This window comes from Megalops cyprinoides, chromosome 1, assembly GCF_013368585.1.
Source record: "Megalops cyprinoides isolate fMegCyp1 chromosome 1, fMegCyp1.pri, whole genome shotgun sequence".
In the NCBI taxonomy this organism is placed as follows: domain Eukaryota; kingdom Metazoa; phylum Chordata; class Actinopteri; order Elopiformes; family Megalopidae; genus Megalops; species Megalops cyprinoides.
This window is the reverse complement of record NC_050583.1, coordinates 69,895,092-69,919,329: the sequence shown is the minus strand read 5'-3', so window position 1 is coordinate 69,919,329 and position 24,238 is coordinate 69,895,092. Positions and strand designations below refer to the sequence as shown.

Sequence of the window (24,238 nt, the reverse complement as noted above, 5' to 3'; positions counted from 1 at the left end):
ACAACAGAAAAACTTTTATTTTTGACATCAAACCAAAATGATATGCCAGCAGAACTGTTTTTCTTCAGGAATGAACAGATATTGCCAAGCTAAAATACACTACAATTTTCCCTGAGACATTTTGCATAGATTTATTTTCACTGATTTCTTGAGCACAGCAAAAACAGCTGGAAAAATGAACAGCGATTCTTTAGGTATAGGTACATTCTAAAACACACTGTTTTTACTGTTTTTAATATATTTCATGTTAAATAATACATTCATATGGATGTTTCCCACTGTGTGCACACATGAGCATGTCCTACTTGCCTACTTACTATCTTTATTAGTCTTGTTTGGAAACATGAAATTTTTTACATGAAATTAAGGCACAACGGAGTGACCGTGTGTATGCATGTTATAATGGCCTATATAAAATAAGACTGAAAAGCTCTGGAGAAGGGGCGTTTATACTATAGTCCATAGGTCAAACAGAACACAGTGCCATGTTTAATTACTCCCCAGAAAAAACTGAATAAAACAAGTAAATATAGCTTACATATACATATAACAATAAGCCATAACTCTATGCATGGCTAATTGTTAAGCAGAAAAATGTAATGTGGCTGTCAAACACTAGGGAACATGGTGTCTATGGCTCTATTTCACCAGACCAAACTGCACAGTGATTACTGAAATCTCTTCTACCTCCAGTCACAGTAGGGATCACTGACTTCAGAGGAGCTGAGTGGGTAAGAGGGATATTATGCTGCTGAAACCAATATGGGAACAAATGTACCATGTTGAGTCAATTTGTTTATTTAGGTTTAACCTCAATGTAGGTTTTCAGTTTAAGCCTTAATAATTTGATTAAACAAAAAAGTTATCCTTACTTTGTCCCTGTATTCGAAATAAAGATAAAATACTACATATTCAGTGTTCTCCCTTGATACTACCCACTTCTACTAACAGTTTGAACAAGCTCCTTGATCAGAACCACACAGATCAAAAATTTAATGTGTTGCTTGTGCTATTCGCCTGTCACTGTTTCGAAAATGGAACTTTTAAACTTTTTTTATATATTTGCCACATACTGAAGCCCTCTGATCACTACTTAGATATTTTAACACTTCACTCCAACTGCAGATTATCATTTACCCTACTTGACCTTTGTCACATTATAGCAAGAATGAAGAATTATCTCATAAACCCACAGAGAAATATCCTTAGTAATGTCAGTAACATAGGTATTGATTTATGGCAATCCTTATAATGCCATTTCAGGTACATGATACCTCAACACTGTACCCCAGACGACAAGCGCGTGTTGCAGTTAGATTTTTTCACCTCCTGGCGGTGGTGAAGTGAGGTGTAACACAACTTTGGTACAATACAGCTAACCTCACTTAACCTCTGCAAAGACACTGCTGTATATACTCTAGCAGAAGTGAGAACTTCAGGGAAGATGCAACAATCAGTGCAAATTCTTAATACTCAAAGTTATGCATAAACAACCACAGTCACGTGGACACACTTCATCTGCTGAAGCCTGGTTGGCATCATAGGAATAAGATGTCTGTGATGGGGCTCAAGTCACAGAGCAGCTTTCACAGTGGCTGGTTGGGCTTATGGCTGTATGTTTGCGTGCATTACACATTCTGTACATGTACACTTACACAAATGCCTGCATGTACACACCTCAATGTGCCTCTATCGGGTTTTCTGTTAGTCAAAAAAGAAAAAAGTTTGGATGCTGCTGGAGTGTTTTATGGGTGTTACCTGCGGTGACACAGCATCCAGACACTACGTAGAGCAATAAGCACCAGAAGTGCCACAGCACGCACGACCAAACAGGCACACAAACCTATAAAGGGGTGATTTTTCATAATGAGTAATTGTTGATTTGCACTTCCAAACATGAGCAACTGACTGATTCTAAATATGCTTCAAAATAAAATGGTGCAGCAGATTTTCATGAGAAGTAAGTACACACCAACCATCTTTGCGTGTTCCCCTCACTTGAATCACCAAGATTTTTTTCCTTTTGCTCTTCCTTACTGGTGTGAAACATCCTGGAAAATGTAATCCATTATTATCAGTTCAAGCTTTGTAGCTTCTGTGTGATGACAATTTATTTTTGGTACTAATTGTTACAGCATTCCTGACAAACAAATATTTTGTTTAAAATGCAGGGGCAGTTATAAAATAGAAAAAAAAAACATTTGAGAAAAACTATTTGAGTTAGAGCATATTTTACATTGGAGGTTTTTCACGCGTTCCTTCGTTTATACCAGAATTCAGACAGATGCAACGCCATGTTGCCGTATGTTAGACAAGGACGCACCAGCGAAAGGGCTAGCAGTGGGACAGCTGGGCTAAGCCACTTACGAGGTTGTGTGGGGAGAACACAATGGTACTCCATCTTACCTCGCCCCCGTTGACATACTCCATCACGAAGCACAACCGGTCTTTTGTCTGGAAAGAGTACTTCAGAGACTGGAACAGGAAGCGGAGGTGCAGAGGTCAAGGAAAAATGATATACTGAGAGAGGAACTGTTTGGCAAATACATTTCATCACTTACACTGATATACAAAAGATGTGAGTAATGAGTGCAAAGTAAAAATTAATGTAGAATAATTATTTCAGTTCATCTGAGCTCTAACTTGGGCAGACGGACTAGTGGGAGCATGCCTTGCAGTGCATTGCCTCATTGTTTTGCTAAACCTGGCGTGTGTGTTTTGAATCTCACAACAGCATCTGGGGTGTCACTGAAATTACTCCTCTACTGTGATGTCTCTACACATGCAGGCCTGCTATTGTGCCATTTATCCACAACAGTTTATTCTCTTTGTAGTAATTAGTCTCTAGGGGTGCCGTGTGCATACAATCAAAACTTTCGGCCCCAAGGTTTATTTTGTGTGTGTGTGTGTGTGTGTGTGTGTGTATGTATTTGTGTGTGTGTGTGATGTGATGTGATGTTTTTTCAAGATCTTATGGAGAGTACTCACAGTTAGAAAGGGGTGTCTAGTGTTTTTTAATACTCTGCTTTCCGTGAGTGTGTGGGCCACTTCATCCTGAAGGAGAGAGAAAGCGCGGGTGATTATAGAATTGGTTTGGTTTGTTCAATTTGTTCAACTGGACAAAAGCAGTCTGTTAAGATGTGCATGGTTTTCTGGTATTAAACATGGTGAGACTGCTGAATTTTTGTGTTGTACCCTAACATTATACAGTATAATAAAGATTAACCCTTTCGCACGTATGGTCAAACCAGTGTGATTAGTACACTAGATTGGAAAAATTCTAGCAAACATTACCTTTCAGGAAACAGTGATTTAACGTTACAAAGTATAGCAAATGCAGTGGTGAAAACTATGAGAAGCATAATAACGCTAATGAAAACATAACGAACCATGTAACGTAACACATGCTACTTAGCATAGAATAAGTCACATACAGAAGGGTTAATTAAAAGAATTTTCTGCATATCTAAACTTAAATGTTACTGAGAGTCACATCTGAATACCAGAACATTTGTAACTGAAATATATCTATAGAAAAATTGGACATCTTTTCTTGTCAAAATAAATTTTTTTCTCAGAGGCAAGATAAATACCTTTATATATATTTTTTAAAAATTATACATGTTTAATACCTGATTACTGAAACGCAATACTTGTTGTCTGACCCACAGAGAAAAGCTAAGGATGAGAGCATTATAAACCTACCTTTGCAATAATGACTTCTTTCTTCAGGATCTTCATTGCATAATACGTCCCACTTGCCTTCTCCCTCACAAGAATGACTTTTCCAAAAGTGCCTTTTCCAAGTAGTTTTAAATAGTCAAAGTCATTCATTGTCTGTGACAAAATAAACAGGAAAGGTCATGCAGGAAAAGGTGTGAATATTTCTCTCATGTGGGCCTGCTCATTTTACATTTACATTTACATTTATTCATTTAGCAGACGCTTTTATCCAAAGCGACTTACATAGGTTACAGTTCTTTACAATGTTATCCATTTATACAGCTGGATATTTACTCTGTGGCCCCTCTTCTGAACAGCAGTCACTCAGCACCTTCTGTCAGACTTACATATCAGTTAGTGCTGCTGATATTGACTGGACCAAAATAGTAAGAATAGTTTTTCAAAGAAGTTTTAAACCATAATTTGCCAATCTTCAACATGAGATTTAAGTATTGCATTTATAAAGTCCTGATGTAAAAAAAATGTAATTAAGAAATAAAAATTTGATTAATGGAGGATAAAATCACTGACGAAAGCTGGGCTATGGCCCAAATAGAGAGGACTCACTGGAGTCAGCTGGAGATAACTCACCTTCCGTTTATGGTGACTAGTGGAGGTGTCCATCTCCTCCTCACAGATGTTATCTATCTGTGATGTAGGACTGCAGTTAATCCGCTCCTCCTCCTGTCTTTGGAGTTTGTCCGCTACCATCTGTATGGCCTCCATCCATTCCTCCCTGTAATACACAACCAGTTTCAATACCGTGCCACCTAAAGTACACCAATCCTCTAGCCTCTGCACTGTGGGACTTACAGTATACTGCTACCATACACCAGTCTGAACACTGTGATATCTGTAGTGCAACTGTATCACATACCAGTCTCAGTAGCGTGAAATCTATGATATCCCTGTACAATGCAACAGTCTCAATTCAATGACAACTACAGTACCACATACCAGTGTCAATACCAATGTTACTGACAGCACACCTGTAGCATAAACAGTAATAGTCCTCTGATGGCTCCTCTTTAAACACGGTGATTTAAAGTCATAAAAAAACTGACACTAGAAAACAACAATGCAAAACACCCAATGCCTAATTATGTTTTATGATTAAAATAATTTGTGGGCTGTTGAGCAGATAGTATCACAACAAATCATTTTTATACACAATATTACATACTTCTTATTTACATACATATATATCAACTTCTTTCATCATATTCAAGTAGTTCAACACTGAGATTTCAGTAGTAAATACTGAACTATGTTTTCATCTCAGATGGTGATGGGAAAATGAGGCAGAGGTTCTACTTTCTCCATTTTTTGAAGCTTAATGATTCTTTTTTGCTAAAGAGATAATGGGTCTGGTGAGAGCCAGGCAAGACTCCAGCTGGTGCCACTTCTCCCTCTCTATCTCCCTGAAAACGTGAGCCTGCCAGTCCCCGGCCTCTTGGCTTCCCGCCAGGCAGTTATGTGTGACTTTGATGCTAGGGTGTTTTGAGACAAGAGCTGGAAGTGTGTTAACAGCCTCCTCAGTTCAGCAGCACCTCAGAGCACTGTTTCCTCATGGAATGCACTTCAATGTAAAGGTTTTTTCCACGTGAATCAGGTTTTTATTTCAGATCGCTCTGCAGCTAAGCAGACCTAAAGCAAGAGGGAAGTTACCTAACTATGCATGTAACTATGTGCCTAACATTGCTGTAGCTACCTTTGCTCCTGAAAGGACAGGGGCTGTACAATTTATGCCAGTGTTACTTGAGAGCTCACTCTGAAACCTCAAATTGCCTGCTGTGGCTGAGAGCCTCCCCCTTTGGTTGTTTTATGCTGCTGTTGGGGTATAGCCATTTCTTTTTTCAAGTTACTGTGTCCACAGTGAGTGTCACATGCACAAGTCTTGGGATAAATTTAAATGTACTTGTAAAACACAACATTAACCATAAAACTGTATGTGAATGGGAATAAGAGGGGGCACAAAATGAAGTACACAGAATTATTTTCATGTAATGATCCCTCAGGTTCAAAGCTTCTAATTGTTGCCCTAACCTTCAGAGACTACTGATTCTTTTATTTTTGTGGCTTCTGACACCTGTTTATGGCAATCATGTTCACCCAGGGCCTGGCTATAGTATAGCCTGGAGTAGCAAATTTGGACTAAAGGCCTCAGACCCTGCAAATAATTTGGAAATTGCTCATGATACACTACTACACATCACTGAGGTCAAAATAGTACCGTGGTTACGAAAGAGACAGCACCCACCTTTCTTCAGGAGTGTCCACATGAAAGGTCCTCTCAATGACTGTGGTCCACTGTAAACACCTGATGATGAAAGTGTTGGGCTTTGGTCGTTCAGTTTTCATCAACTGGCATTCTGAGGAGATAGAGAGAAAAAGAGCATGAGGGGCAAGGGTAGAGCAGAACCAAAGGTATGAGGGGAGTGAGAGGGGAGAGGGGGCAGAGTGGGAGAGGTGTTCATACAGTGCGAGTCCACATGTCCACTCAAACAAGCCTTCTGTTCTCAATATATTCTGGGCATTGGCACTGATGTTTTCACAGGTCTCTACAGAGAACAGGCCTGCTGGATTACCATTACCAACCTCCTGTCACTTGACATATACACAATTTATCATTGGTTGCTTTTGTTAAAGATCATTCTAATTACCACATAACCTTTCACTACCATAGTCACATCTGTTGCATAACCATGGACTAATATAAGAGTTCCCAAAGCATATAGTACCTGCTTAGTTTAATTTCTATAACCTTCGAAATATGATTGTGCAAAGTAAATTGTAAAAGATACAAGGAAATGACCATCAAGTTACTACTTTTTAAAGACATGAGGTCACCTGTATGAGGCTAATAACCTCGTAAGACATAAAACTCAACAATCAATGAGTTTCCCTGGTGATGCCCATCAGGTGCAGGGAAGAATAATGTCACCATACAGTGGTCAACAGCGAGATGAAAGAGACTAGGACTGAGGAGGCATCCTTTGAGACAGATGTAGAAAAACATTCTGTCAGGGGCACCCAGCTTGTGCCAGCTTGGCCCAGTGCAACAGCTGTTTTCCTCCTACCAGATGTAAGCATCCCTGAACCAGGTAGGCAGGCTCATGACCCTGAGGATGAACTGACAAACAGGTGAGATTAAAACGACTGATCAGAGAGGTGCAATGAGTGACCAACGGAGAGAGCTGTCAAGGACAGCGCGATGTCACCACAAACGTCGCGGGCACAGCACAAAGACTGAAAGACAGGCGGGCTTATCGCTGGCCCTGCCTGCCAGCACATAATGAGGTCCCCTCAGCCAGCCAATTCAGCTGAAACAAAACCACAGGGTGGCGTAAATGTAGGCAGGAAGGTTAATGACGACACAGCTAGGTCTCAAACCTACCTCAGACATTAAAAACGTTAAAAATGTCTCGCTGTGTGCTTCAAGCTGCTCCATACACAAGGTCAGAACAGAGAGCATGTCAAAAAAGGATAATACAACGCTTTTTGAAGAGGAAATAACTTGATCTTTACTTTGTCAGATCCAGTCCGTACCGACAATTTTTGCTTATAGCCGCACCTGTTAAAGAATGCTACTCTGACAATTAAACAGGCCATGAAATCTCACTTCCGATGTTTGCATTACTGTAATATGTGTTTGAGGCTAAAACTTCAGCTTTAAGGACAGACTAAAAAGAAAAGGGGGACAGAAGCCCTACTGTGGTAGTGGTATTTTAAGAGGTTATTAAAAGTACACAGCATGCAAACTATGTATAAACAAGGCTAATATTGTCTCTCATAATGTATACCCTGTCTTTTGGCCGTCAGTCAGACAGCAAATACCAAAAAATGTGTTCATGCATCCATCTGTATATGGTACTCATCATCATCATCACCTTTATTTGTTATTTGTACTCTTTGCATATATGTGTACATGGAGATTAACAAAATATTCATCATAAAAGCAGGAAGGCATCTTGATAATTGTATTTAAGGAGCCAATTTATTTAACGTAGATATGACATAAAAAAATTAAAAGCATTTCTGTGAAGAATTTACTCAAGAAATCGCCCTGGGTATATTATTAATTATTTCACTGACTTCATCACGTAAAAATTTATTCAACAAATTTTGTATCACATCATATATAGTTGAACCAAACATTGTTTTCAGATGTACAGATGTGGATGTGCTCCTAGAGATAGTCTAAACTTCTACAACTCTGCCAGTGGATACAAAAAAGGTATGGAAACATGTACACGAACGATGACTGTAAAACACTTGTGAACACTTTTCAACAATATCGTTTACTATATTTCAGTGCTCTTACTCCTGTCATGGCTTCTAGCAATTCCTGAATGAGGAAACAAATAAAATTGCTTAGCTGTTGTCACTGAGTAAAAAACAAAGTGTTTCCAGGTATGCAAATGAGAGGCAGGAGCACACTTCTGGAATCCCCCTGGAGGTTAACTCTTGCAGTAGCTGCTTAGATTTGATAAGCCAACACAGCCTTCATGGACATTTTAGCCACGGTAAATGCCCAAGTGCTTGAACAGATCTGGCTGAAAGGGAAATTTCCACCAATTGTTTGCCTCAGAGAATGTTGAAGAGCATTATGGGTAGTAAACTAGTCTGAAGCTTAGAAACATTGAAATACACATACCCTGAAGTGAAATGCTAAAAAATGCCTTTGTAACACGCTTTCTTTCGGTTTATGAACTAGAGAAAAAAGTCATTTGTGTATGAAATAATACTGTCTTGGTTCTGCCCATTTATTGTCCAAATGAATAGTCCTATGGTTCTACAGGAGTCTTTCTGTTCCTTTGAACAGAACGCGCTGACAATTCCCATTCGCGGTGGTTTCTTTTGCAAAGTATCCTCTTTGGAACAGCACAACAGGCCTTTGTTGAATGTATTCCCCCAACAGCAATGAAAAGAACTAGCTGTGACCTCCAAGGTGGAAGCCAAACGAATGTTGTGGGCAAAAGCTGCTGTGTGTGCCACCCACGAGTCAGTTCTCCTGCAGGAAGTGGACTCACCTCCTGCCTACCTAGAGCTCCCACTAAGCAGCTCAGATGAGTCGAGGCAGACCTTTACCGGATACACTCAACTGTGTGTTTGTGGGAGATTAACTAAAGGGCACTTTGGACTGTTAACAGGAATAAAATCAACGTAGACTGTTCACCTTACAATTACTGTTTAAAAATACATTCAGAGTTTTCTGGAAAAAAATTAGCATATATTTTAAATGAACCCCAAGAGAACGTGTTAAGTTGGATGCCTCAAGCACATGTTGACTAACAAACTCTTACACAGCTGATTAATAAGCTTGGTGTATTCAGCCACTTTTGTTTTCTTGGTCTGGCAGTGAAGTGGCATTGTGCTAACTTATTCACTGAGGTGACAGGCATACATAGAACTTGCTCTGGGTTACCAGTCCAATGGCACGTGACCCTGGGGAGCGCCTGGTTATGCTGCTTCATTTCAGAGGCGCATGTGACTGCAGTCGGCACAGCCTTGCAGCACCACCTGGCCTCCCAGCTTCCGCAACAGATGTTCCGATCCTCTCCTGCTGCCAACCAGCCGCGCTTGGATGTATGGCCATCCTCTCTGCTCCAGCCTTTAGATTAAAATCTGGCAGCGTCTCCTGATGAATGGATGAGCTCTGTAGCTGAGCTCACTCCACTGCATCAGCAGGAATGTGCGAGCGGACAAGGCCTACAGGAAGCCTGTTCTTTCCAGACGCCATTTCACAGTTCAAGCTGCGGTAACTGAATTCACACACACATCTGCTACGTGCACACATCTGTGTCTTCAGATGTCTGATAAGAGAATAACAAACTATTAAACTACTGATTTACTAAATTGCTAACTTTTTCTGGCATTACAAAAATGCTGGCATATACGTTGGGAGGTCCGTCGATGTAGTGTCCATGCCAGAAGCTCAGATATCCCTATCAGCATAATGGGTGACCACTAGTTTTATTCTAACTGCCAGGATAATTTTGATGGCCAAAAATTTGTGTTTTGGTGTGCTTTTTAAGTCCAAATTTTCTGTTCTCTGGCATATTTTCCATACAAATTTCTGCTGTGCTTTGGAAGAAAAAAGGGCAACAAAAACCAGGAACGGTTGGCTGATATTAGTGTACTTTTCTGTCTTTTCTGCCTGTATTTGAGTGGTAAAATGTTGCTCCTGTGCTCACTCAGCCAATTAGTCAGTCTAGTCAATGAGACACACCACTGTCTGTACAGCTGCCTCCTCAAGTCGCAGCCAAAGTATTTGCTGTTCTGTACGGTTTATGTTTCACATTTTAAAGTATTCTCATTCAATAGCAGTTCATTTATATTAAAATGAGAAATTACAGTATATATGGGATGAGACTTACTTGCCACAGAGAAGTTATTGAGAGGGTAAGGTAGGTCTGCATCTTGTGGCTTCTCCTTGTAACCGATAAAGGAGCCATCTGTTTTCAGTAGGAAGTAGCGTGGTCTCCAATTCTTAATATATTCTCCTGTAAAAAGAGAATGTAAGATGATGCATTTTAATTTCACATGGTCTACTGCAGTTTCAGGCAACACATATGTAAATCTGACTATTACTTAGTCATCACAGTCCCCCAGCATCAGCCCTCAACATTGCATTACATATTAGCTAAGCAAATGTGCTTATCCAGAATGACTTACATTACTACACATCTTCTAGACAGACAACTGGACTTTTAACTAAAACAGGTCAGGTTAATTATCTTGGGCAAGGGTACAGCAATTATGCCCCTGCGGGACTAAGACTTTGAACCTTTTTTGTTACAAGTCCTGCTCCCTTAACCACTGCATCGTGCTTCCCCCTAAGACAGTGAAAGCCCGCACAATAAAACCGCATTTGCATGCACACTCCAAACACATACTCATATTATACCTTCCACTTGGCACAACTTGCCTGACACAAGGAAGGCCTCCTACTCTTTTGGAGTGTTCAAGATGTGCAAATATTACTTACTTCCTGTACTTTGTCTGTCACAGTATATTGGCTGGACTGATGTATTAGCAATACATGTCCATAAATTTGAAGTGATTCATCATAACTAGAGTGGATTTTAGAACAGAGATATTTGGAATGTAGCTATGCCCTTATAAAAGATCAGGTATCTAAAGATATCTAATTCTTTCAGCAATAAATTACTGCTGCCATGGCAGATTAAATTAAGTAAAACAGACAGCAACCTGACTGGACGTAGAACGATATCTGAAAATAATGCTTACAAGATACCTATTTTCACAGAGTGCATCAGTGCAAGGAACAGCATATGTTGTGGATTCTAGAGGAAGATAGATGGAAGCAAGATGTGGGGATTGGCAGAGCATGTTCATGTTGAAAAACACTACTTCCCTCAACTGCTGTAAGGATTAGAAGTACTTCAGACCTGACTAGATTATTTCAGTGATTATTTTGAACTGTTACTTTGTTTTTTTTAAGGTAATTGCTTTATTCAAACTTCACACCAGGCATGTTTGCCCCATATACGATGTAACTGAATGCTCAGCAATGATCACCTACCTATCACCTTTACATGGAAAAAGAAGTACCATCTGTAACCATTTAACGTATCATGTTCAAAAAAGATGGTAAGTGGTAAAAAAAGAGGTAAATTTCTGCAACTAAATGTGTACTTCTAAAATGTATTTAGCAAAGTGCTCACCCAATGCATTTCACATTTAAATTTTTTTTTGTAAGGATGAAATCATTCAATATCAATCAGTATTGCTCAATATACAGTCCTAGTACGATAGCCTAATCAATATGCAATACATTTTCAAAAGTAAACTTGCAAATTACAGGCAACCACTCAAATCTATTTGTATTTTCAATAAATCTCTCCAAAACAGGCTTCTTGAAAACTGGTACATGGTGCTGTACAGAGATGGATTTCACTTTTTCACGGTGTCACAGTAGTTATCAGCTGTGTTTCTTGTTTCTTAGGTTGATGCCTCTGCAAGGCACTAACAGCAACACAAGCCTGACAATTTAAAAAGAGCCCACATGGCAGCAATCAGATAGGAATAATTGGGCACACTGGCATATTTAACCCTTGTAAGATGAAGCAGGAAAAACAGCAGCTGTTGCACAGCTGGTCATCTAAAATTACCATACAGAGCTCACCCTCAGACCACTACTAACCAGCAGCAGGATGACAAGGGTGTCAACAAAACCATGCGCAAGACTGTGTCACCACATGAAGTACTGAGTACTGAGATCTTCAGATGACAGATTAGACCATGTGGCTCGCAACACCTGCCTTTTCCAACTGCCTTTTTCTTTCTTTTAGAAAATTACTGGCAAGTAAGACAACAGGGTATCTGACAATGTATAATATTGGTGTTTTATCATTTGAGTATTTTTCTTCATTTAGTTTGATGCTGAGTATTGATAAACTTTATTGGATGCATTTTTCTGTGGTCATGCCTAAAACATGCTGTGTACTCTTCTTTGAACTGTAATATCAACTGTTTCTTTTGTATAATAAACACAGAAGGTGTCAACAGCACAAAAAAGCAAACACAAAAGCCACTTTAAAACAGTTTGCTCAAAATCTCTATTCAGTTCAGTTGCAGTGGATGTGACATTCATTTGAAATAAACACATAAATAAAACCTTTAAAATCTAAAATGTCACATATGATTAGATACATCTACAGAACACATGATGAAGATTATGGCTGGCAACTACTGTATTTAATATAGTTATCCTACAAAAATATGGGCCTTCCAAGGTGAACATCAAGACAAAACAGAAGTGATTATCCCTATAAATGCCAAAATGGTCTGTATAGCATTGTTTACATTGTACAGCGTTCATACGTCAATCCATTAGAGGAAAAACATGTACCACTGTCTTGCAAAGAAACAATATTCTGTTCGGTAATCTAAAAGATTTTTCCTCCATCATTTTAATTGTATCATCTGAAGTGCCTTTTTGTGCCTTAAAAACCATTGTCCTCTTCAATCCTTGTTATTTAAGTTTTCAACAAATGTAATATTCAAGGTACAGAACATGACATGAAAGTATGTCTATTCCTACATATAAAAGAACATCATATTATATATATATATATATATATATATATATATATATATGTGTGTGTGTATTTTGCTCTATAAAAGAACATAATATATAATGAATAGACACTGTAATATATATCTAAAAGAATATCATACACAAAGGAAGTGAAAAGACACTGTTCAGTTGGCTGTAACTACTCGTCTGTTCTTTGTCTCCTCTTGTGCTTTTACTGGTGACACGTTATTCCCAAGGGGCTGGTTTCTCAGTCAATCATGACAGTGAGTGGACACCATCATTTGCAGAGCTGCATCCTTCAGTCTCAGCCAAAAATGTAAAGATTCAATCATCATATTTAAAATGGTTCCTTTACTATAGCCAGACCTCTAGCCACTGTGACAGCTCTGATCGCTTATTTTCTGGAAGAGAAAATATACAACATGTTCGATTTGTAACAGCCACTTACAGCATAATGACGCCAGCTTTTCTTAATTAACGTGTCAGAGAAAAACACCTGCTCATGTTAATTTGTGGAGAGTTCTTCACTGGAATGCCTCGTGATGGCGGTGGATCTGCCGGAGGGAGGGAGCAGCTGAACAGCGGCGGAGCTCTTCCCATGGAAACTGCTCACCTTTGGGTTTGGGTGGTTCCTCTCAAAACTGCAGCTTTTCCCCCGACACACTCACTAGCACTTAATCAATGTGAACATCTATTTACTTAAATGATGGTACTTTCACATAATCTTATCATCAAATACAGCATGTTTTTTTCTTCTACCCATAATGTCTGTATTGTATGGTTTTAACCTTTAACCTTCAGTAGACCCAATACATTTAAATATATTATGTATATATAATGTATTTTGATGTGTAATACAGTATGCACTTTTGAAACTAACTATTATAATGTTTTAGATAATGTCATTATCGCAGTCTAAGAATTTGCGAAATTACTATAACAGGAAAAATGGTCTTCATGACCAGCAGCTGAGTATATTTTCACCCTGACTATAAACTATTGCTTTCAAAGTGATTGTATCTTGTGAGGTCTACAGGTTTCAACAATACTTACAATATAAGCTTAGATCTAAACTTTTAAGTTCTAAACTTTTGCGTTTCATAGTGTATTCATAGTCAAGTGCACCTTATCAAGGTCCTCTAACCTGGGTAAACCTGACTAAACTGTGAATGGAAGCAAGCAGGATGGATGCTCTACTAAATGAAAACATTAATAAGTCATTTATAATTGTGGTATATGCTCGATCTTTAATTGGGTCTGAAAGAAATAGGACATGTGAGGTTTGGAATGTATGGGCCTATGGGGTCTGTTGGGAATCTGATGGTCCATTTATGGCCTGGGCTGATGGACCACACAAACTGGAAACCAGCCTTTCACACCATAGGTAAAAGAGAAGGTAGTGGCAAGCGCAGGCAATATTGGTTCAGCAATTGTGCTGGTCTTCTTCATTGTGTTCTCACTTCATTAAACATTAAAGCACAATTTCAGTTACACTCTACATTGTAGTCACTTTGTACATGTACAATTACATAAGTGACTATGTAAGCACGTATTTAATGTGTCCAGTGATTGTTATTTCCACACAGTAAGCTCTGTGTAACAAGATAATAGTCATGTAGTACTTACATACTGTATCTAATAACACAGTCAAAAGGACAGTCTTGTGAAACCTGTGAAACCTTAGTGAAAGTGCACTAAAGAAAATAAATAATATTCTATCATACATTGAAATAGACAATGGTGCATTAAAAACTGCTTGAACAATTTTTTTTTTTGTAGTTCAGTCCAGATGACACACTAGTGTAAAGTTCTGTTAAATCAAACAACCGATTGTTCATCACACACAAATGTGCTCTCTGGTCCAGAGCCCATTGCATCAGCTCCCAGCACAACCGCTCCAAATGCACAATTAAAATAGCATACTGTGTGCCATTCAATTACAAGCACAGACTAATGGTTCATTTGTCTGTGGCCTGAGAAGCAGGCTGGGGGGGTACGAGAATTGGACAGTGCATTTTCAGGGCACGTAGTCACGTCAAATCCTGCCCCTCGATTTGCCAAAAAGCTTCGGCACTCCTTCACCGGCATCATTTTGGACAGAAGCGCTCATTTTTGCCTCTGTCCCCGTTTTCATTTCACAAGAACGGGATTCAGATGAGGAATGAGAAAACACTACCATTTGTCAATTAGCTCAGACAAGGATTTAATTTAATGCTTTGGCTGCGGCCAGTCTGATTTGCAGATGGCTTAAAGATGGCTCGCAATGGCCACAGTGGGATCCGAGGGGGGGTCGAGCTGCACCAGCCTGCTTGGGCATCAGTGGAGATACCCGCGTTGTCCGAGCCTGCCGCCCGCCTGGGCTGAGGCGCATGCCAGAGGCGTGGGCAGCGCCCGACTCTGGAAGCGAGAGTGATCTGCCGCCACTGGTGGGAAGGGGGCTTTATACCCAACCCTCTCCCGATGTACCTGACCCGCTTCTCCGCACTGGCGTGGCGGTCTGGATTTAGGCTCCTCCAACAGCTGGGTAAATCCTTTCACGTGACCTCTCTTTGCCCTCTCATCGCTTCCTGTGTTTTCCTCTAGGGCCAGTTGACAGTTTGTTGAACATCGTATGTCAAGAGGGTGGCATGCTTTGTGCATCCAGAAACACCACAACAGCCTTCCACTAATCGGCCGCTAACAAAACAATAGGACTCAGGCACTGGCAGTGGTCTCACCACATTCAGACATTTACTCTCTATTACCATTTCTGTTCTTTGGGCTTGCTTCCTTCCTTACGCTTACTGGCAATACTCACAGCAATCACACTTTAGATGCACTTGTATTCTTTTTGGAAAGAAAAACCCCACTGCTGATGGCCAAATTCAGCATGACAGTTTTCATACATACAGACCACCTGTAAATGCCTTGTTTTCACTGTGCACAGATGCCTGTTCAGCATCTTCTTGGCGCTATTAAAAACAGTGGAGTGCGCATTTCCACACTACCAGGGTCAGCTGCTCCTCTCTTTGACTGTCCCTTCATCTCACTTGAAAGCTAACCAAACATGGACACTTAAAGAAATAAAATGATTTCTAATGCTCCATTACACCACAGTAAACAACTGGCTGTTAGCCATTTCTTACAGCTATCAGAGGGCACTCTTTATGATATTCAACAATACTTGGGAGGCCCCAAGCTAAAATGCCCTGGCCAAGATAAATAATGTGAAATCAAATGTAGGTTATAAGGGGTACTTATTGCTGGAATTTAAATAAGGATGAAGCCCCCCAGAGTACTGACATTTATAATTTTCAACCCACTTATGGTTACCAACACCGGGATGCTTTTTTATGGGAGCACAGTCCCCTCACCTCTCCCTCCTGAGCACTGCTTCTCTTTTGCACTTGGGAGTATCATTCACTTGTCAGGCTGTCTCAGTATGGCTTTCAGACCATCACTACTACAAAACCCTATTTATACCAGAATAACACCACCCCCACTGCCCTGTCCAATAGGGAAAGTTTGAACTTGGCTGGCCTACACTTCCCAGCCTTCTTTGTATGTCTCCTCTGTGTCCAAATGCTGTGGTGGGGCGCAGTGGGCAGGGCAACATTAAGGATTTCAGACAACTTATCCGGAATTTAGGATCGACTGAAGCCAATCCAGTTCCACTGTATTTGAGGCATCATTAGCCAGTGCAGGCAGGCCCACTGGCGGATGCGTTGAGGTGGGGTGAGGGATGGGGGGGTAAACTACAAGCCCAGCTTGCATTGCACCCCACCCTTCCCCCCTGGCTGAGGTGATGGGACGTACATCTGGAGCATCCTCTCTGAGGGGTTTCACCCGGTAATGAGTGAGAAGGGAAGGTGTGGAAAATGAACAGCAGCTTGGAGCCCCCTGTGGGATCCCTTCAGCTGTTCCTGGAGTTTCCACTGATTATTAGCAAGCATGCTCTGTGGCTCTGTGGCTCTGTAGCTGTGGGGAGAGGGAGAAAGGTAACGATAACCCCTAACTGTGGGCTGGATTGTGTCCCTGCCTCCAGGAGTACAGAGCTCACACCTCAGATCCATCAATCAATCAACCTACCTATCTATCTATCTGTCATTCAATCAATAAATCAATCTATTATTATTATTATTATTATTAGTGACTGATGATAATCAGACAAAATGAAGAGGATGTCTGCATCATTATGCTTTGATGTTTTTTATCCAGCTTTTTTCTGTTTGTGACATCACCACTACTCTAATTAGATTCTAGCTAAATTATTATCACCATTCTAATAATGTTATAACCACAACCACATTCCATCCACATAATAATTATAGTCTAATCATATACACATATGGGTGCCAGCACCATGTACTTGGTGTCCAAATACAACCACAACTCCACAACTCCTCCCAAGGATGGCGATCGCCACAAGCATGATCATTACAAGATGAGAGATTTATTGCTTATGCCCACCACCAGGCAGAGCCAATAAGGTGAGAATGACAGGTACTGAATTTCTTTTTTAAAAATGTAAAGTAAAATGAGGAAGGTGTATTGTGACTTGTCTTAGGTCTCTATAGTTTTCAATATTTCATTTATGATCTGATGAGCCAGAATGTTCTCTGGCACACAAGGAGCGAGTCATTCTCTCAAAGGTTTGCTGATTTGTTGATACTAATTCCAGTAAACCACCTTCTCTATCACCCTGCCCTCTTACTGCCTGTATTTAAACTCTCTCCATACACCCTGGTAGGCAGTATGCACTTCCTCATTTTCTGTGGTGAAGCCCTCTTTGAGTGGACAGCCCAGGGGCAGTCCCGGACGGAGCATGGGGCAAGAGGTGGGTTTGGGGGGGGACACACCAGAGAAACACACCAAAGAAAAACACTGCAGAAACACACACACACACAAACACACACACACACACACACACACAGAGATGAGAAGAGAAATGCCCTCATTTCTTTCCTCTCCACATCACACTTTCTCTCTACATAAAGCTGTCTCTCCAGGCACATTGCCTCCTGTCCCTTCCCTTGTTGCTCACTAGATGGCGATGTCTTCCTGGTTCAGGCTCAGTTCCCACAGCAGCCTGCCAGAGTGGGAGACGCAGCATCCCACAGATGACTAATCCACCTGCTTCGGTGGCATGCACAGGAGGGGGTGGCTGCACCGATCAACCCAGAGGAGGCCTGCAGCCCCAGCTCTAATCCTAACCTGATTTAGAAAGCTGAAGACTTCCGGGAAGGTCGTAATCCCGGGTTATGCCTGACACTTCTCCCCCCCGGAAGCAAGAGGCAAGGTAATGGCCCAAGTTGAGGAGAAAGGAATAGTGACATTAACAAACCACAAGCTGCTACAGTGGTAAAATAAACAAGGCTTCCTGCTCTCACACAAATAAAGGAGTTATATTGTGAATATCACACTGAGTGAGTGAGAAAGGGAAACTTTCCAAATCATGGAGGGTGTGTTTGTGCAAACCATTTATTCTTCTCTAAAAGAAATACACACACCTTAAATATACGTAGTTTCTCAGATTTCCTCCATTTAGATTGCAAATCTATTTCATCTGCTATACCAGTAGCTCATGTCTTAAAGAATACCTGGGGCAATTCTCAGAAACAATATCAGCACTCATCTGTTTATCTTTTAACATGGATCTAATTTCCATGAAAAATTCAATGGATATTTGAAAATGAACACCAGGGATAGCTCCAGGCTAGACTTACCAAGAATTCACCAAGACAATGGTGATATTCTGTTTAGTAGTTAATTGCCAAATGTGCTTACAAATATCAGATCAAATCTTTAATTTATATTAAAAAAAACACAAAACAAAAGGAAAATGGTAAAACTATAAACAAAAAGTAATTTTCTTTAAGCAACAGAAAAAACATTCTCACCCTTCAAATCCACCGATGCCACTTCAGCACCATCGGCTTTTGAAACATTAGCATTTTGGTAGCATTTTATCACTGCAACCGAGCAAAATGGTCACTGTTTAAAACACAATGAGAAGAGCTTTGCTCACAAAGCTGTATAAACCATTATGCATGATTATGTATCAACTATTACCATTATTCATGGCCTAAAAACTATAAATCTCAACAGCCTTCAAATGCAACAGGGAAATGGAGACCAGCCAGTCATCACATCGTAAACATCCAAACTGTTGCTTAGGCAAGCCACGGACCAGCAAATGAACTTTGTTAAAAGGCTGATCTATGGAGATTGCTGGGGGCTGGGGGGATTAAGCTGTCTGGGAGATGTCTTTGTGCAAAATGGTTAGGCTTGGGATCCCACGTGGAAAAGGGTGAGGGTGAGGGTGTGTTGAGGGGGATGGGAGTTGGGGACAGTGTCTCCAGTCATGCACCCCTGAGTACACTCTGTAGGAGTTCTATGACCTCCAGTGCAGAGGGAAGAACAGGAGTGACCCTCATCACAGATCCTGTAACAGGCTTCATCACAGCTCTCATTCGAAACACCAGGCTGAAATGGACTCTGATGTGTAATTTTTGAGAACTACTGGGTTCATTTATGGACACATCATGCAGTGACACATACACGGTCATGTCTGGTCATGTTCACCACATTTTGAAATTCGAGTCCAATGCGGAAATCACAAACTGTGCAGAAGGTGAATTCTGTGCACCGCACTTTCAGGGAGGCATTGTCTCTGATGCACAACACTTTCACACTGCAGTATGAAAAAGAAAAACTGCACTCAACCACTATTAAAAACAAACAATAAAACACTGCTTATATAGCAGACTTACATGTTGCATGGCTTGAAAGCGCATGATCCTGCTTTACCGATGGTGTGATTGGTGGGCCGAGCCTCAGACGCAGAAGCTGTGAGATGTTGGGAAGGTGTAAACAGGTGCAGGCAGGATCACTGGCTCAGCACTGCTGGGGCCGGCTGAATTGAGCGTGCTCCACAGCCTCGTGCCAGTGAATAGCGATTATGGTGGGTGGATGGAGGCTCATTATTTATTTAGCTGCACAGCAGGCAAGGTCAGGGCACTGGGAGGCAACTGGCACAGGGGGGACAATATGCGACATCCCCACCCCCATTTCCCCCCCACTCTGCTCCTCCACCGCGCCCTTTGTGCTATGTCTGGCCATCAACTCACCATGCACCTCGTCTTGGCAGGAGCCTTAGTAAACAATCAATTACTGTCCCCCGACCAATATCCTGCCCCTGGACTAATGATTTATCCTGCCACCTCCAACCCCAAACATGATCATGAATGTAGTCCCTTTCAGATTCATTGATAAACCCCCACACCGATGTGCCACTTCGGTGTAGGAACTGCTGCTAATTGATGTATGTGAACTTCTTTAAGAGGCTGTGGATATTGGAAAGCGGATGGGGTTAAGCAAACAAGAATTCATGTTAATTTGGTATTTATTTCCACGCTGGTCTAGGGTGACTTGGATCGATTCCCTATTTGTAAATTGGTTTTCAATTAGATCCAATCAATACGCTAGCATCAATCTGCACCACAAAATGCAATGATTACATTCTGCGGTTGCCATATTGTACCATCAAGTCTCTGGGATGGATTACTCTCCAATCCCCTTCAAGTAATATCAACTGCACAAGAATGAACACACCACTGAGAAAGACAGTTAGGTTGCCAATAAGAATGCAATCTACAATCTGTTAATTACAACTACCAAACTTCACACGAGGGAGGAAAAAATAGTATTTAATAATGCCTGAATTCCAGAAACAGCAAAACGATGTCACTTCATTAATAAACAATTATAAAAATATAGTATCTCTTCTGTAAATAATTTAGCACATCACACAGTTTGACAAAATGTGAAACATACATGAAAATCAGTAATCGATTTATTGTCAAGTCTGCATTGAGAGCATTAAGGACGAATACAAACTGCACGTCGGCTCAATATTATATGGCCAGAGATGTCAATTATCCTTCCCACAATCACTTTTATTGCCCTCCATTAAGGTGTTATTGGAGCTCGCGGGTCTGCTCACTGTGTCCTGACCTGACCCGCTCCCGTAGAACAGATAGTGGCCTTTTTTGCATTGCGCATACAAAGCCTGGGTAGTAGATGAGGGGTGGCTTTTGGATTTGGGGAAAGAGCACAGAACCTGCTTATATGTTAGGAAGTACTAGGAGGATTTTCAGGAGCTGTTGCTCTCCCCCTCAGGATAAAATTTATGCAACCATCCACAGCTTGGACAGGAGAGGGAGCAGAATCTAAAGTCCTGGTCACAACATCATGTAGCACCTACATTTCTCATCCTCCCTCCCTCTTTTGGTTCTTAGTCTCACCCTCTCCCCTACACTCCAGCTATCCAACACCATGCTGGAGCCGTCATGTTTTGAAAAAACTGATTTTCTTGCTGGCAGATGGCAAGTCAACAATCAGCACCAACAGCAGGAACAGTGCTGCTCATCACCCAATTGCTGGCAAAACCACCCCCCCACCCATATCTTTCCCCGCAAACTCATATGCATGCACATACACACATACACACATACACACACCCACACAAAAGCCCTCCTCCCCTCTTCTCCAGCTCACCCCTGCCTCCCCTCACCAAAACCCCCCTCCCTTTATAGACACAATAATAACCCCTTTGTTTGTCTCCTACAAAACAGCTGCTTAAACCAATTTGGGATGAGGGCCTCTCTGTTAAAACGTGCGTACACTAAACACACACACACACACACACACACACGCCCGCCCGCACACTGGCTCCCTTCTGTCAAGTCTGGTTAAGAAGCAGCCCTGCACTGATGGGACAGAACTGCTCCACAGCTGCGTGTGGTGGGGCTTACTGAGGATGGAGAGAAAGAGCAAAATAAAAGGAGGAACCCCCCCCCCCCGAAGAGAAATGCCCCGTGAATGAGCAGTTGGGGAGGGAAGGTGCTGGGAGGTTTGGCTATTGCTGGGTGTGCTGGGTGCATAGGCTGATATGAGCAGTGCGATGGCTGTTGTGTGGTTAAATCAACAGGGCAAACTCTGACTGGTCTGGCATAAGTTGGGCCAGTTCCATTGCAGTCACAGCACCAGCACGCAATGCGGGGGTGGGGGGGACGGGGGGTTCAGACAGGCATGGGGGACTGTTGTGTGAACTCATGGACCCTTGCTTACCGCCAACAACAGCACAGCTGATTCAGTGACCTGAAAAGAACTCCTTTCATTTTTCTCTAAACTTTGTCACTGCTATCTCTGCCTTGGATCTGAAGAGCTAGCCTTTGTTCTCCACTGGTCCGTTTGGCCTTGATAGCGGGAAGGCCTAGAGTTCCTAATTTGATTACATTCATTTAAATACCATGATCAAACTGCGCTATCTCCTACTCTGATGCAGCTGATGCAGCTATTTAATTACCAACTGAAGACAGTAGTGTGTAAGATTTTTGATAAACTTGTAGCCCAATCCAATAAGTCCAGTAAGTGTATGAGTAAAACGAGTGACAATCAGAGTGTTTTTAAATGTGGAGACTGAACACAGTCATAAACCTTTGCATACATTCCAAGAGGCATATGGTGTGTACCCCTCGTAGTCTTAGACTGCAGAAGCCCTCAACATTACTGATGCTGCAACTGCCGGCTGCCTCCTTGGTCTCGCGTGCACCTCTAGCACCAGACTGCTTTGGTGGGGCAGCATGTTTTCCTAGCCCCTCCCCCTGCCTCTGCCCTCTTCTACACAAGGGCAGCCAGCTCCCCGCCAGGAGGCAGCCATGGGTGCACGAGGCATAGGGTGAGGTATGATGGGGCGCTGATGGATGCGGCAGGTCGGTGCTTAACACGAGGGGGCGTGGGGGTGGGGGAGACGTGGGCACGTAACCACCCACCACTGCTCCTGCCATTCTACACAGCTGCTCCGCTCCTTCAGCGTTTCAAATGATTTGATTAGAGCCTTCCCACCCCCCGACCCCCGACCCTCCTCACATGCTTACAATGTGCTGCCCTGCTAAGGAGTCTTTACATTCAAAGGCCCAAGTTTAAAATTGAGAAATCATGGCTACATCTTTTGACCCACCACAAAGGTTACTTTCTTTACATTCTTTAAATTTGCAAGTTCTGACAAAACACAGCAAAATCTGCCCCATTAAAGCTGGCCTGTAATGGCCGTCAATACCTGATGTTTGAACTCAGGTCCAGATTACCTAACAAATTCTGTATATGAAGCAATTGATTGGAAGGGAACTTCGAGAAACCACCTGTTGTTCCTGGTGTCAGCTGGTTGTTGTTTTAATTTAATCAATAAAACTTGCAGAACTGTGCATCACCAGGATCAGAAGTGGACACAAGTGCCAAGCAGGTTCAGTCTGGTTTGCAATCGCCACACAGGTCACACACAGGTCTGTAGTCTAATCTGAAGGGAACTGAAAACATGTGTAACTGAATCAGAGACATTAAAGAAAGAACAGTACATGATCTCTACAATAACTAACCAGAGTGATGTTTGAACTGCTCTTTGATTTACACAATTGTATAACAAATCCATGGGGTCACAGCTGTGCCATATCTGCTAAAACTGATAATTAATTTCTTTACCGTGTTTTACTTCTGCTTTTCAGCATACTGGGTGTCCAATCAGAGCTCTTCTAAAGCTCTTTTGAAGTGATCAGCAGAAATGCACAGGGAAGCATATTAGTGACATGTCTCCACAGTAAAATTTTGCCATTATAGTTACCCACTGTACTACAGAGTGTGTAGAGAATTTACATGCATACTGTTGCAATAGCTTCCTGATATTAGTATTACTGTTAAAATTGATGTAATTCCTTGAAGGATTTTCAATGCTTAGCTTACTTCTTCTATTTGCTGTGTTCATAATTCAAATATTTCTTCAGCCTACATAAATAGAAGCTTAGCATTTCTGTTGCCCTGCCAATCCTCTTTCTGGTAGTAATCTGATTTGTATACTGAATGCGCTGTCTGTATGTGTGCATGCGCATGCATGTGTGTGTATGTGTCTCCACCTGTCTAATGAACCGGACAGACTCTGGTTTTATTACAGTAGACACACAGAATGGTGGGGGTGCTGGATACATACAGCTTTTTATCAGGATGGTGGGGAATTTTTACAACACACAGGTGTCTATCAACAGACAGGAATATTCTATAGCAATACAGACAAGCCTCACCCTTTTCACTATTTACTTCACACACATATCATCATCTAGAACACATGTAGATCATTTTATTCACTTCTACACTGCATGTTGCATATTTTGACTTGTCTTAATTACATTGTTGTACACCTTGAACCTGAGAGGAAGAATCAGTGTTTCAGACATCAGGGCCCATTGTGGGAACTGATGCTAGGATGGCTCACCTTGTAACATGCTGCTTGAGCTCTGCACTGACAGCCACCAGTCATTAATTGTGAGAAGTAAGGCTGTCTTCACCTAGCCATGCAGCGGTCAACCCCCCTATTAAGAACACCACTAATGAGGGGGATGAACATGGCTAATTTAA

The 24,238-nt window shown here is 41.5% G+C and overlaps 1 protein-coding gene across 1 annotated transcript in view; it reads right to left on the bottom strand.

The window, feature by feature from the left end:
• The window catches only part of LOC118775905 (RAC-gamma serine/threonine-protein kinase-like), a 70,877-nt gene that overhangs the window by 11,721 nt on the left and 34,918 nt on the right, over positions 1-24,238 (bottom strand). Inside the window, exons 2-7 of the mRNA XM_036525889.1 lie at positions 10,104-10,229; positions 5,984-6,095; positions 4,315-4,459; positions 3,706-3,837; positions 2,989-3,054; positions 2,407-2,475 (exon numbers count right to left, since the gene is read on the bottom strand). Coding sequence (XP_036381782.1) covers positions 2,407-2,475; positions 2,989-3,054; positions 3,706-3,837; positions 4,315-4,459; positions 5,984-6,095; positions 10,104-10,229 — 650 coding nt within the window. The remainder of the gene's footprint in view (positions 1-2,406; positions 2,476-2,988; positions 3,055-3,705; positions 3,838-4,314; positions 4,460-5,983; positions 6,096-10,103; positions 10,230-24,238) is intronic.